Below are 12,875 nucleotides of genomic sequence, written 5' to 3'. Positions count from 1 at the left end.
ACTTGCTAACTGGGTCAAAAGAAAGGTTATGAGAGCTCATGAAATCGATCCCAAGGATATGTTCTGCTGTCTGGGGCAGATCAACCAAAACTACGGGGTGCTTAGTTGTGATGTTCCCTATCTGTATTGCTACAGGGGCTGTGATGTGTCCCTGTTGTAAATGGCCTGTAAAACGCTGAGTGTGATGGTGTCTGTTGTGGGCCACGTGTCTTGCTGAAATATCGTGGAGGAATTGAGTGTGGTGCGGGACCCTCCTGTGTCCCAAAGAAATTCTACGGGTTGTCCCCGGACTTTGCCTGCTACTACCGGTCTACCGGACTTGTCCCAAAGGGTGTCGCAGACCCAAGTTGGGGAGCCCGAACGCCGTCAGTCGGTGCCGTTCATGTCTGCATTCTCTGAACGGGCGCTAATGCTATGGATCGGCTTTACCCTATTCCTGGTTAGGGTGTCCGTTTGTTGGTTTCTCTGCTGCTTCTGGGGCACGTTGCACTCTCGTGCAAAGTCCTAGCTGTCCACAGTTGTACCATTCCTGAGCTTTGGGCTGGGGTTGGCTGTTCCTGCTCTCATTTACCCATGCGGGGTTCTGGTGTGCTTTAACTGGGTTCATCTCTGCCTACTCTTCATCGGGTGTTATAAATGCGGTTTTGCCTGCAATTGATTGCTCCCAATCTCGATTGCGGGACAATCTCTTCAAAACCCATTTTTCATCGTGGGCCTCATCTGAGGGGTCATAATTTGCACAAGCTTTTCATCCTGCTTCTGTGGCGTGGGAGACTAGAATTCGGGTCCATTTGGCCATATTATCTGGGGACAAATGGGCGCAGGCTAACTCTCCAAAAAATGCGGTGAAGTGAATCCACAAGCGTCCAGCAAACGCTGTGGGGTGCTCGGTCTTCTTTTGCCTACACTTATTTAGGCCTTCTACGGGGTCTCCTCTGTTAAAGCCGATCTCATCAAGGATCGCTGTGTGCATCTCTTGGAGTGTGCCTCCTACATTCTGTGGGTCGGAAAGGGCTGCTACAACTGAAGGGTCGAGGCTTAAAACTGTGAGCTTCATTTGCTCCTTTTCGTCCAGGCCGTACATGGTAGCCTGTTGTTTGACTTTCGCAAAAAGTTGGTGGGGGTCTGAAGTGGGAAGGAACGGTGTAATTTTTCCACACACGTCCCGGTTAACGGGGTTGTGTAAAGGAAATCTGCTTCTCCTTCTCCGGCGGCCCTGCGGTGTGTGATTACAGGGTTCATGGGAGTGTGTTCTGCCTGTTCGGTTGGGGATTGGGGAGCTTTCCTTTTCTGGGGTTTTTCCTGTGTACATGTCCCATGTACGTAACTATGGGCAGTTTCATTTAATTCCTGCCAGTCAGGGCCATTTTCCTGATCTAAGTGGGGTCCGAATGTACTTTGAAATCCATTTTGAACGGAAAGCAGAGATTGCAATTCTGCAATTTGCTTCCGGCACTTTGCGTGGTCTACGGAGCTCTGCCTTTGTTCCGTTGTGGAAGTATGGAGTGCTCGTAGGGCTGTTTTTAAATCATTGCACTGTTTCCGCAATGTCTCAACTTGCTGTTCTGTTTCTTGTCTTACCAAGACAGCACGTTGCGTGTCCTGGTAGGCCTCATCATACTGCGTCTGAAAACTGTTCAAGTGCGCGAGACAAGACTGATGTGCCCTCATGGTATCATCCACCTCTCTGTCCCTTGCTGCTGACTGTTCTTTTGAATCTCGATTCTCCTTTTCTACCTCACTCACGTCTACCTCACTGGTTCTGTCTCTCTCCTCTATCTCTCTACGGGGTGTCCTAATGACCTCCTCTGTGCCTCGCAATTGTGCCAAACAGGACACGATTGCCATCGGCTTGCGAGCTTTCCCTAAGCTCTTCTTGTGTATCTCTGACAGGTTCTCCCACCAAGTATGTCCTATACTCCCGGGTCCTGTTTCCTCATTATCGCAGAATTCACTCCAAAGGGGCCATCCTTTCCCTTTGAGATATTCCCTGATCTCATCTTCCCAAACAGGACAATGTCCTACTCTACTGGTCGCTGCGACCTCAAATTCCTGGGGGTTCATAAGGCGTTCCATTGCCTTCATTGCCATTTTCTCTATCTAGGTTCTCCACTGAATTTGGAACAGGAGGTGATAAAGTGGTGATGTAAACACGGGTATGGCTTACGCTAATTTCCGGCCTACAAAACTCCCGCCAGTTTTACGCAACAAAATCTCTCAGGTTTACCTTTTATCCCTGTTAGTAAGCATGCATTAACACACTTCCGAATCTCAGAGGCTTGATCAGTACTGTTTTGATGCTTGTGGTTTTCTGTTCACAATTGGATACTCAATTCAAATTTTGGGTTCTCTCGGAGTGGTTAGGCCACTTCTAAGTCGAGTCCCGTCAGATGTTGCCAGTAAATGTTGCTAACTTTGGCTGTTTCTATTTTGGCTCGGTTTAATTACGTTTGCTCAAGAGTCGTCAGGTATCTTTTGACACCGCCACAAGGTTCAGAACCGAATACTGATCAATGACTCGATACACCAGTTAGTAAGTTCAAAAGCAATGCTCATTTATTTACACACAGTCAAATCTACTCATGCATAAACTCTACAAACTAAACTACCACTATTACTAAAGCCTATACTTAGCTTCGGATGCCCACTCAGTCAAAGGAACAATGGCCGTTGATCGGTTCTGAGGCTGCTGGGTTGAGCTGTTTACAGGGTAGCAACTAGGAGCGTCTATCTCGTAGCGTGCGTTGACTTGGAACTTACTTGGTCTGATGTAGCTGCTAGGCTGGTCTCTCTCTTCGCTGAGAGCCAAAGCCAAAGGAGAAAGATTCTTCCTTGGGTATACCCTTTATACTAAAAAGGGCTTCGCGCTCTTTTGGGCGGGCCTTGAACTTGGCCTCAATGCATTGGGTCTTTCCCAATCAGTCGTATCGATCTTCCTCCAATAGAAGGGTGGTTCCCCGATTGCTGGGCGTGTCCTAGGTGACCGTTGGTCTGCTTTGTTTTAGTCTCTTCTGGCACCGGGGTGTCTGCCTTAACATTGTGTATCTAAATGTTTCCCTTTTGTCCCCGGAGATGGCTCATTAGTGTGTAGATTGCTTAGCAGTTTCTGTCCCGTCTGAGAGCTTACGGTTCTAATCAACAGACAGACCTTGCACCTGCTTGTTTCTTAGTATTGTCCAATTTTCCCTGCATTCTTTGCAAGTGTCCATTTTGTAATCGGGGCGTGGCCATCCCAGATGGCTACAGGTGAAGTGGTAGTAGGAGTAATAGAGAAACTATCTTGTCCAGGAATACAGTTTATCTTGGGGAATGATATAGCTGGATCGCAGGTGGGAGTGATGCCTACTGTGGTTGATAAGCCAGTGGAAAATCAGACAACTGAAGTGTTGAAGGACGAGTATCCTGGGATTTTTCCAGATTGTGCAGTAACAAGGTCGTAAAGTCACATGTTAAGACAAGAGGAGAAATCAAAGAGTGAAGATGAATTTGAAGTGCAATTGTCAGAAACGATTTTTGATCAGATGTTTGAAAAAGAACAAGAACAGGTGGAGGATGAGATGGATATTTTTAGTTCTGGAAAACTGGCAGAGTTGCAACAGAAAGATGTAGAAACAAAACGGATGTATCAGAAAGCATACACGGAAGAGGAATCTGAGTGCATACCAGAGTGTTATTACCGTAAAAGTGATGTCTTGATGAGAAAATGGAGACCTTTACATATGCAGGCGGGTGAAAAGTGGGCAGAAGTTCATCAAGTAGTATTGCCGGTAGGGTATAGAAAGGAGGTGTTGCCAGTTGTACATGACGTAGCAGTGGGAGGTCATTTGTGAGTAAGGAAAACTCAAGCAAAAATGCAAAAACATTGTTATTGGCCTGGACTACATAAAGATGTAGTTACATTTTGTCAATCATGTCACACATGTCAAGTGACAGGGAAACCTCAAGCAGTGATAAAACCAGCGCCCTTAATACCCATTCCAGCATTTGAGGAACCTTTTACAAGGGTCCTAATTGATTGCGTAGGACCGCTTCCTAAAACAAAAAGTGGGAATCAATATCTTTTGACTATAATGGATGTGTCTACTAGGTTTCCAGAGGCCATTCCAGTATGTAATATTACAGCTAAAAAGATTGTGGAGGAGTTACTTAAATTCTTTACTAGATATGGACTACCCACAGAAATACAATTGGATCAAGGATCAAATTTTACCTCAAGGTTATTCAAAGAAGTTATGGATAGCTCAGGAATTTAAAAAAAAAAATCAACTGCATACCATCCAGAATCGCAGGGAGCGTTAGAAAGGTGGCATCAGACATTAAAGACAATGTTGAGGGCTTTTTGTCAAGATTATCCAGAGGATTGGGATAAAGGAATTCCTTTCGTCCTGTTTGCAGTTAGGGATGTACCTAATGAATCAACCAAATTTAGTCCTTTTGAACTAATTTTTGGTCATGAGGTCATTGATTAAGGAAAAATTGGTGAGTGAGCAGTCGGAACTTACATTATTGGATTACGTGTCAAATTTTAGGGAACGATTAAATAGAGCAGGTGAATTGGCTAGACAACATTTAAAAGTTGCACAAAATGTGATGAAATGGGTAGCGGAAAAGAAATCCAAAGTTTGTAGTTTTACCAGTGGAGATAAAGTTTTAGTATTGTTACCAGTGGTAGGTGAACCTTTAAAAGCAAGGTTTTGTGGACCTTATCAGATTGAAAGGAAATTAAGTGTGGTGAATTATGTGGTAAGAACGCCAGATAGAAGGAAAACTCACCGAGTGCGTCCTGTGAATATGCTTAAAAGGTACTTTGAAAGGGAAGGAGAGAAAAAGGAGGAGGTTTTAATGATTCTAACTCAAATTGACGAGCCAAATCCAGATGACTGTGAATTCGACATACCTCAAATTAAATTGGAAAACGAGGATGTTCTTAAAAATTGGGATAAATTGTTGAGTTACCTTCCAGAGGAAAAACGGACTGACCTGAAGGAGTTATTGATATCACATGGGCAGGTTTGTAGAGATAAATGTGGAAGTACTAAAATGGCTATACATGATGTAGATGTGGCAAATGCTGTTCCAATCAAACAACATCCATATAGACATAACCCTTTACAATTGGCACAGGTTAACAAAGAGATTGAGAGCATGCTTAAAAATGGCATAATTGAAGTGGGTTGCAGCCAACGGAGCTCACCCATAGTGATGGTACCTAAACCAGACGGTACCCAACGGTTGTGTGTGGACTATAGAAAGGTTAATGCAGTTACAAGAACAGACTCATATCCTATCCCATGTTTGGAGGATTGCATTGAGAAAGTGGGACAGTCTGTTTTTATTTCCAAATTGGATTTACTTAAAGGTTACTGGCAGGTACCTTTATCAGAAAGGGCAAAGGAGATTTCAGCTTTTGTGACTCCAGATGCTATATACCAATTGAAAGTTATGCCATTTGGCATGAAAAACACCCCAGCCACATTTCAACGGTTAACTCACAAAGTCGTTTCAGGATTACCCAATTGTGCGGTATACATCGACGATCTGGTAATTTTTAGCCAGCCATGGAAAGAACATTTAAAACATCTGATGGAATTATTCGATCGACTTCAGGAGGTGGGTTTGGTGGTAAACCTAGCCAAAAGTGAATTTGGAAAAGCCCAAGTCACTTTCCTCGAGGAGTTTCCGCTACCCTCAAGACGAAGGGAAATAACGCGATTTCTTGGCATGAGTGGATTTGATCGAACATTTGTGCAAAATCTTTGTAGCGTGGTTGCTCCACTGATGGACATGCTGAAGAAACGTCGAAAATTTCAGTGGACAGCAGAGTTTCAACAGGTATTTGACTGCCTGAAAGCTGTGATAACCAATGCTCCTGTGTTGGAGAATTACAAGGGACTCTATGATCAGATTGAACTAAAGTCTCTGACTTTAAAGAGACATGCCGAGGCATAGAGAAATGGACCGATCGTGCAGAGACCTTCTTGTTCAAAGAGACTGTCAATCGAGAGGGAATCCAGTTGGAGGAAGACAACAACAAAAAAATCTTATTATACCTGTTTGCATGTGTTGTTTTTTGAAACAAAAAAGTATATTTACTGAAATGAAAACCGCTTATTGTCACAAGTAGGCTTCAAATGAAGTTACTGTGAAAAGCCCCTAGTCGCCACATTCCGGCTCGGGGAGGCTGGTATGGGAATTGAACCGTGCTGCTGGCCTGCCTTGGTCTGCTTTCAAAGCCAGCGATTTAGCCCAGTGTGCTAAACCAGACCCTTAAATCAGCCTGTGTGCATTTCTTAAAGGATAGTGATAAGGTGAAAAATGAAACCATCTTGAAGTTGATGGGTTTTTTTTTTTCTTGGGGGGGAGGTGTCATGAGAATGCCACTTTTAAGAAATGGTAGTCTGCTATAGTTACTGCAGTGATGTCAAACTGTGGGTGGAGCTGAGCTCTGGCTCTGCTTTTTAGTTTCACTTTGAGAAAAGCTTGGGTGTGTCTGTGTTTTTTGCGTTTCGTTTTAGTGTTGGAGCTGCAGTCAGCCACAGAAGGTGTAATGTTGTTCCCTCTGCCATGTAAAGACTATCTCTTGATCATTTGGTGAATTCAGAGTGATAACTGTTCTCAGTAGTGAATTTAAACCTGATGTGCTTCTGTTAAAAGTTTTTTTAAAAGTCTTAAGGATGTTAAAAGGAAAGCTTAAGGATTACTTAGTTGTATTCTTTGGGGGTTTTATTTGAATTAATTGCTGCTAAGATGTTCACTGTATGTTTTAAGAAGGTTAACTTGAGTTCATAGAATAAACATTGTTTTGCTTTAAAAAATACTTTTCCATTTCTGCTGTACCACATCTGTAGAGTGGGCCATGTGCTCCCCATACCACAATGTTTTAAAAGTTGTGGGTCAGGTGAACTCCATGATATACTTTGGGGTTCTCTCAACCCTGGCCCATAACATCACCAAGCAGGGATATAGGACAGGGTAGTTTCCAGAATGTGAGTGGGAGAAGGGAAGGTTTTGGACATTTACAAGGAACTCATGGGGTCAGAGGAAACACAGACCGAGGAGCTGAAACACAAAGGGGAAGAGGAGTTAGGAGGAGAGAAAGAGGATGGTCTCTGGGCGGATGCGTTGAGTAGTCAACTCGTCCACAACATGTGCCAGGCTCAGCCTGATACAGTTTAAGGTCTGAACGAATGGGCTCACATTAAAAAAAAAATTTAGAATATCCAATTCATTTTTTCCAATTAAGGGGCAATCCACCTAGCCTGCACATCTTTTGGGTTGTGGGGGCGAAACCCACGTAAACACGGAAAGAACGTGCAAACTCCACACGGACAGTGACCCAGAGCTGGGATCGAACCTGGGACCTCGGCGCCCTGAGGCAGCAGGGCTAACCCACTGCACCACTGTGCTGCCCACCCGGCTCACATGACAGTGGCCCGGATGAGCAGGTTCTTTGGGGCAAGGTGTGTGGGAGGACCAGCGAACCATGTTCATATGTTCTGGGCATGCCCGAAGCTTAGGGGGTTCTGGCAGGGGTTTGCGGATGCCATGTCCAAAGTGTTAAAAACGAGGGTGGCACCGAGTCCAGAGGTGGCGATTTTCAGAGTGTCGGAAGATCCGGGAATCCAGGAGGAGAAAGAAGCAGATGCTCTGCTCCTCAAAACCTAAACCTTCACCACTCCATCTTTGCAAATCACCATCCCATCTCGAGTTTCCCTTTCCCCTCTGAAGTCCAAGAATGTGGTGTTGCCTCCCAAATCCATGTTCATTTTTCCTTGAACTTCCCATTTGAATTCCTCCAATCAGGCTTCTGTCTCAACCACACCATCCTCCTCCAACACCTCTCCAGTGTCTTGGGTGAGATGGCACTCGCCTTATTCCATTATTATCGATCCGATCGTAGCCAAAGAATCAACTGAAATGGCTCTATTTCTCTTTTTGCACCGTTTCTTATGGTGTCTCCCAAGGACCCATTCTTGGCTGCCTCCTATGTTATCTACTTATTGCCCTTTGGCAACAAATCTAAAAATATAGGCTGGGATTCTCCTGCCTCCCAGCCGCATGTCTTTCGGTGGCGGGAGGTGGTGTGCCATTCGCTGGTGCCGGGATACTCTGCTCCACCGCAGTCAATGGGATTTCCCTTTGAAGCCACTCATGCCACCGGGAAACCCACAGCCGGAGGTGAGCTGCCGGTGAGACCAGAGACTATTGCCAGTGAACGGCTGGAGAATGAATTTATGAAAAATTAAAGTCACCAGAAATGTCCAAAAAATGTGCAAAACAGTATTAGTTAAAGAGAGTTTCAATAAAGCCTACATTTCATTTTTGATCAATACATCATTAATCTTTCTAAATTTAGGATTGAAGATATGAAATTAGTATTTGAAGTTCTCCTTTATTTATTAATAATAATTTCACTGACCTGAGTAATAACAGCTACAATGGCTATGGCAGTCGATGTTGGGGTTGTGTCCCATTGCAGGAGCCTACCCTGAGTTCTTCCCATTCTACCGAGAGTCCATCCCATGCATAAACTCATAAGCATATAGAGCATCTGAATCTGGGAGACCATGTCACATACTGTTCAGGAAAATAAAAGATCAACAGATTAGATTAATTACTTCATGACTGATATGTCTTTTGTCTTTCTATTTTAACTGAAATTTAGAATTTGAGTTCAAAGCAGGGTATGTATTATAAAAACCCGTTTAATCAAAACGGAAAAGAAAGAATGCAAAAACTAAAAACTCCAAACTCTGAAACACACATAGTTGGGGGGGGGGGGGGGGGAGTGGCAGAGAAGAGAGGAAAGTGCAACACTGTAGTGTACCGTACACTATTATACCATTTATTATACAATGTACAACATGAAATGAAATGAAAATCATATTATTATACTGGATTTTCTGTTGAAAATGTATTACAAATCACGTTTTCTCCTTAAATGTGCACTGAGTTTCTGAACATATAACACTGTACCACCATACGGAGCATAACACCAGGCAGCAAAAAAAGATTCAAGAGCAAACCAAGTGAGAAATTAAAAATAGCTGTGCTAATACTAATCTGCTGACTCATGGGTCCGGATTCCCACTGAGTGGGGCTTAGTTCAGAGGCTTTAAAAATGGCAGCTGGCACCCGATTTTGGGATTCTAACCTCCTTTCTGTTTCTGGCAAGTTTGACCAGCAAGGGATAAGGGTGCAGGTGGTCAGCCCACGTGCAGCACTCTGCCCTTTCTGACTCCTTTGCAAGGGGTGGGCATCTCACAACCCCCTCACAATTTTGATAGAGTTAGACCCATTTTATTATAAGACGTGGTTCACAGCACCACAAATGATTTATGAACCATGGGGCAGCACTACCCCATAGTTATCAAACAATTTAAAAAAGCCATTCAAAATTTCCACTGAAATACATTGGCCATCTTACCTTCTCATAAAGCTGACAATTACAGCCATTCATAATATTAATGACAGAAGACTCACAGCCAGCATGTGTTTTCTTACTGTTTATGATCACTGTTTTGAGGAAAGGCTGATGGACTTGAGGTTGTTTTTGTTGGAGAGAAGAAGGTTAAGAGGAGACTTAATAGAGGCATACAAAATGATTAGGGGGTTGGATAGGGTGGACAGTGAGCGCCTTCTCCCGCGGATGGAAATGGCTGGCACGAGGGGACATAACTTTAAACTGAGGGGTAATAGATATAGGACAGAGGTCAGAGGTAGGTTCTTTACGCAAAGAGTAGTGAGGCCGTGGAATGCCCTACCTGCTACAGTAGTGAACTCGCCAACATTGAGGGCATTTAAAAGTTTATTGGATAAACATATGGATGATAATGGTATAGTGTAGGTTAGATGGCTTTTGTTTCGGTGCAACATCGTGCGCCGAAGGGCCTGTACTGCGCTGTATTGAAAAAAAAAAAGTTATTATGGGAGACTTTAACTTTCCAAATATTGACTGGAAAAGATATAGTTCGAGTACAATAGATGGGTCGTTTTTTGTACAGTGTGTGCAGGAGGGTTTCCTGAAACAATACGTTGACAGGCCAACAAGAGGCGAGGCCACGTTGGATTTGGTTTTGGGTAATGAACCAGGCCAGATGTTGGATTTGGAGGTAGGAGAGCACTTTGGGGACAGTGACCACAATTCGGTGACGTTTACGTTAATGATGGAAAGGGATAAGTATACACCGCAGGGCAAGAGTTATAGCTGGGGGAAGGGCAATTATGATGCCATTAGACGTGACTTGGGGGGGGGATAAGGTGGAGAAGTAGGCTGCAAGTGTTGGGCACACTGGATAAGTGGGGCTTGTTCAAGGATCAGCTACTGCGTGTTCTTGATAACTATGTACCGGTCAGGCAGGGAGGAAGGCGTCGAGCGAGGGAACCGTGGTTTACCAAGGAAGTGGAATCTCTTGTTAAGAGGAAGAAGGAGGCCTATGTGAAGATGAGGTGTGAAGTTTCAGTTGGGGCGATGGATAGTTACAAGGTAGCGAGGAAGGATCTAAAGAGAGAGCTAAGACGAGCAAGGAGGGGACATGAGAAGTATTTGTCAGGAAGGATCAAGGAAAACCCAAAAGCTTTCTATAGGTATGTCAGGAATAAGCGAATGACTAGGGAAAGAGTAGGACCAGTCAAGGACAGGGATGGGAAATTGTGTGTGGAGTCTGAAGAGAGAGGCGAGATACTAAATGAATATTTTTCGTCAGTATTCACTCAGGAAAAAGATAATGTTGTGGAGGAGAATGCTGAGCCCCAGGCTAATAGAATAGATGGCATTGAGGTACGTAGGGAAGAGGTGTTGGCAATTCTGGACAGGCTGAAAATAGATAAGTCCCCGGGACCTGATGGGATTTATCCTAGGATTCTCTGGGAGGCCAGGGAAGAGATTGCTGGACCTTTGGCTTTGATTTTTATGTCATCATTGGCTACAGGAATAGTGCCAGAGAACTGGAGGACAGCAAATGTGGTCCCTTTGTTCAAAAAGGGGAGCAGAGACAACCCCGGCAACTATAGACCGGTGAGCCTCACGTCTGTAGTGGATAAAGTCTTGGAGGGGATTATAAGAGACAAGATTTATAATCATCTAGATAGGAATAATATGATCAGGGATAGTCAGCATGGCTTTTGTGAAGGGTAGGTCATGCCTCACAAACTTATTGAGTTCTTTGAGAAGGTGACTGAACAGGTAGATGAGGGTAGAGCAGTTGATGTGGTGTATATGGATTTCAGCAAAGCGTTTGATAAGGTTCCCCACGGTAGGCTATTGCAGAAAATACGGAGGCTGGGGATTGAGGGTGATTTAGAGATGTGGATCAGAAATTGGCTAGCTGAAACAAGACAGAGGGTGGTGGTTGATGGGAAATGTTCAGAATGGAGTACAGTCACAAGTGGAGTACCACAAGGATCTGTTCTGGGGCCGTTGCTGTTTGTCATTTTTATCAATGACCTAGAGGAAGGCGCAGAAGGGTGGGTGAGTAAATTTGCAGACGATACTAAAGTCGGTGGTGTTGTCGGTAGTGTGGAAAGATGTAGCAGGTTACAGAGGGATATAGATAAGCTGCAGAGCTGGGCTGAGAGGTGGCAAATGGAGTTTAATGTAGAGAAGTGTGAGGTGATTCACTTTGGAAGGAATAACAGGAATGCGGAATATTTGGCTAATGGTAAAGTTCTTGAAAGTGTGGATGAGCAGAGGGATCTAGGTGTCCATGTACATAGATGCCTGAAAGTTGCCACCCAGGTTGATAGGGTTGTGAAGAAGGCCTATGGAGTGTTGGCCTTTATTGGTAGAGGGATTGAGTTCCGGAGTCGGGAGGTCATGTTGCAGCTGAACAGAAGTCTGGTACGGCCGCATTTGGAGTATTGCGTACAGTTCTGGTCACCGCATTATAGGAAGGACGTGGAGGCTTTGGAGCGGGTGCAGAGGAGATTTACCAGGATGTTGCCTGGTATGGAGGGAAAATCTTATGAGGAAAGGCTGATGGACTTGAGGTTGTTTTCGTTGGAGAGAAGAAGGTTAAGAGGAGACTTAATAGAGGCATACAAAATGATCAGGGGGTTGGATAGGGTGGACAGTGAGAGCCTTCTCCCGCGGATGGAAATGGCTGGCACGAGGGGACATAACTTTAAACTGAGAGGTAATAGATATAGGACAGAGGTCAGAGGTAGGTTCTTTACGCAAAGAGTAGTGAGGCCGTGGAATGCCCTACCTGCTACAGTAGTGAACTCGCCAACATTGAGGTCATTTAAAAGTTTATTGGATAAACATATGGATGATAATGGCATAGTGTAGGTTAGATGGCTTTTGTTTCGGTGCAACATCGTGGGCCAAAGGGCCTGTACTGCGCTGTATTGTTCTATGTTTCTATGTTTTGTGTGGAAAGAGTGTGTTTTCTGACCCCTTTGAGTCTGTTTCAGCAGCAATAATTTCAGCAGCAAGCGTTTGAGATTAAAAAATAAAGACGGTGATTTATTCTCATATAATCATCCCGATTAATGAATATTACTCTCTGAATCTCCCACACACAAAAATTCGACACAATGAAGATAATGTGCTTTTACAGATTATACTTTCACAAAGAGTCATCCAGACTCAAAACATTCGCTCCCTTCTCTCTCTACAGATGCTGTCAGACCTGCTGAGATTGTCCAGTATTTTCTTTTTTTGTTAACAGATTATAGTTATCTCAGTTTCTGAGATCTCTGGTCCCCCACGGTATCAGTGAGGACTCAGTTTGATTGATTGGCTGGTGGCAAACGAATTGGGCCAAAAGGCTGTGCTTTGCCCGGTAATAGGTTGTGATTGGATCTGATCCCATTGGAATGTTTTTCAGAGCTCCAAGGGTTTGGTTCCGGCAGCCCGAAGCTAAAAGATTCAG

At 44.2% G+C, this 12,875-nt stretch overlaps 1 protein-coding gene across 2 annotated transcripts in view; it reads right to left on the bottom strand.

The window, feature by feature from the left end:
* The window catches only part of gpr180 (G protein-coupled receptor 180), a 291,090-nt gene that overhangs the window by 61,082 nt on the left and 217,133 nt on the right, over positions 1-12,875 (bottom strand). For both annotated transcript variants that reach the window (XR_011935125.1, XM_072476231.1), the window contains exon 6: positions 8,420-8,577. Coding sequence is in view for 1 of the 2 variants with exons in the window: in XM_072476231.1 (XP_072332332.1) it covers positions 8,420-8,577 (158 nt within the window). In the remaining variant the exon portion in view is untranslated. The remainder of the gene's footprint in view (positions 1-8,419; positions 8,578-12,875) is intronic.

Source organism: Scyliorhinus torazame, chromosome 15 (genome assembly GCF_047496885.1).
Source record: "Scyliorhinus torazame isolate Kashiwa2021f chromosome 15, sScyTor2.1, whole genome shotgun sequence".
NCBI classification, from domain to species: domain Eukaryota; kingdom Metazoa; phylum Chordata; class Chondrichthyes; order Carcharhiniformes; family Scyliorhinidae; genus Scyliorhinus; species Scyliorhinus torazame.
This window is presented reverse-complemented; position numbering and strand designations above follow the sequence as displayed.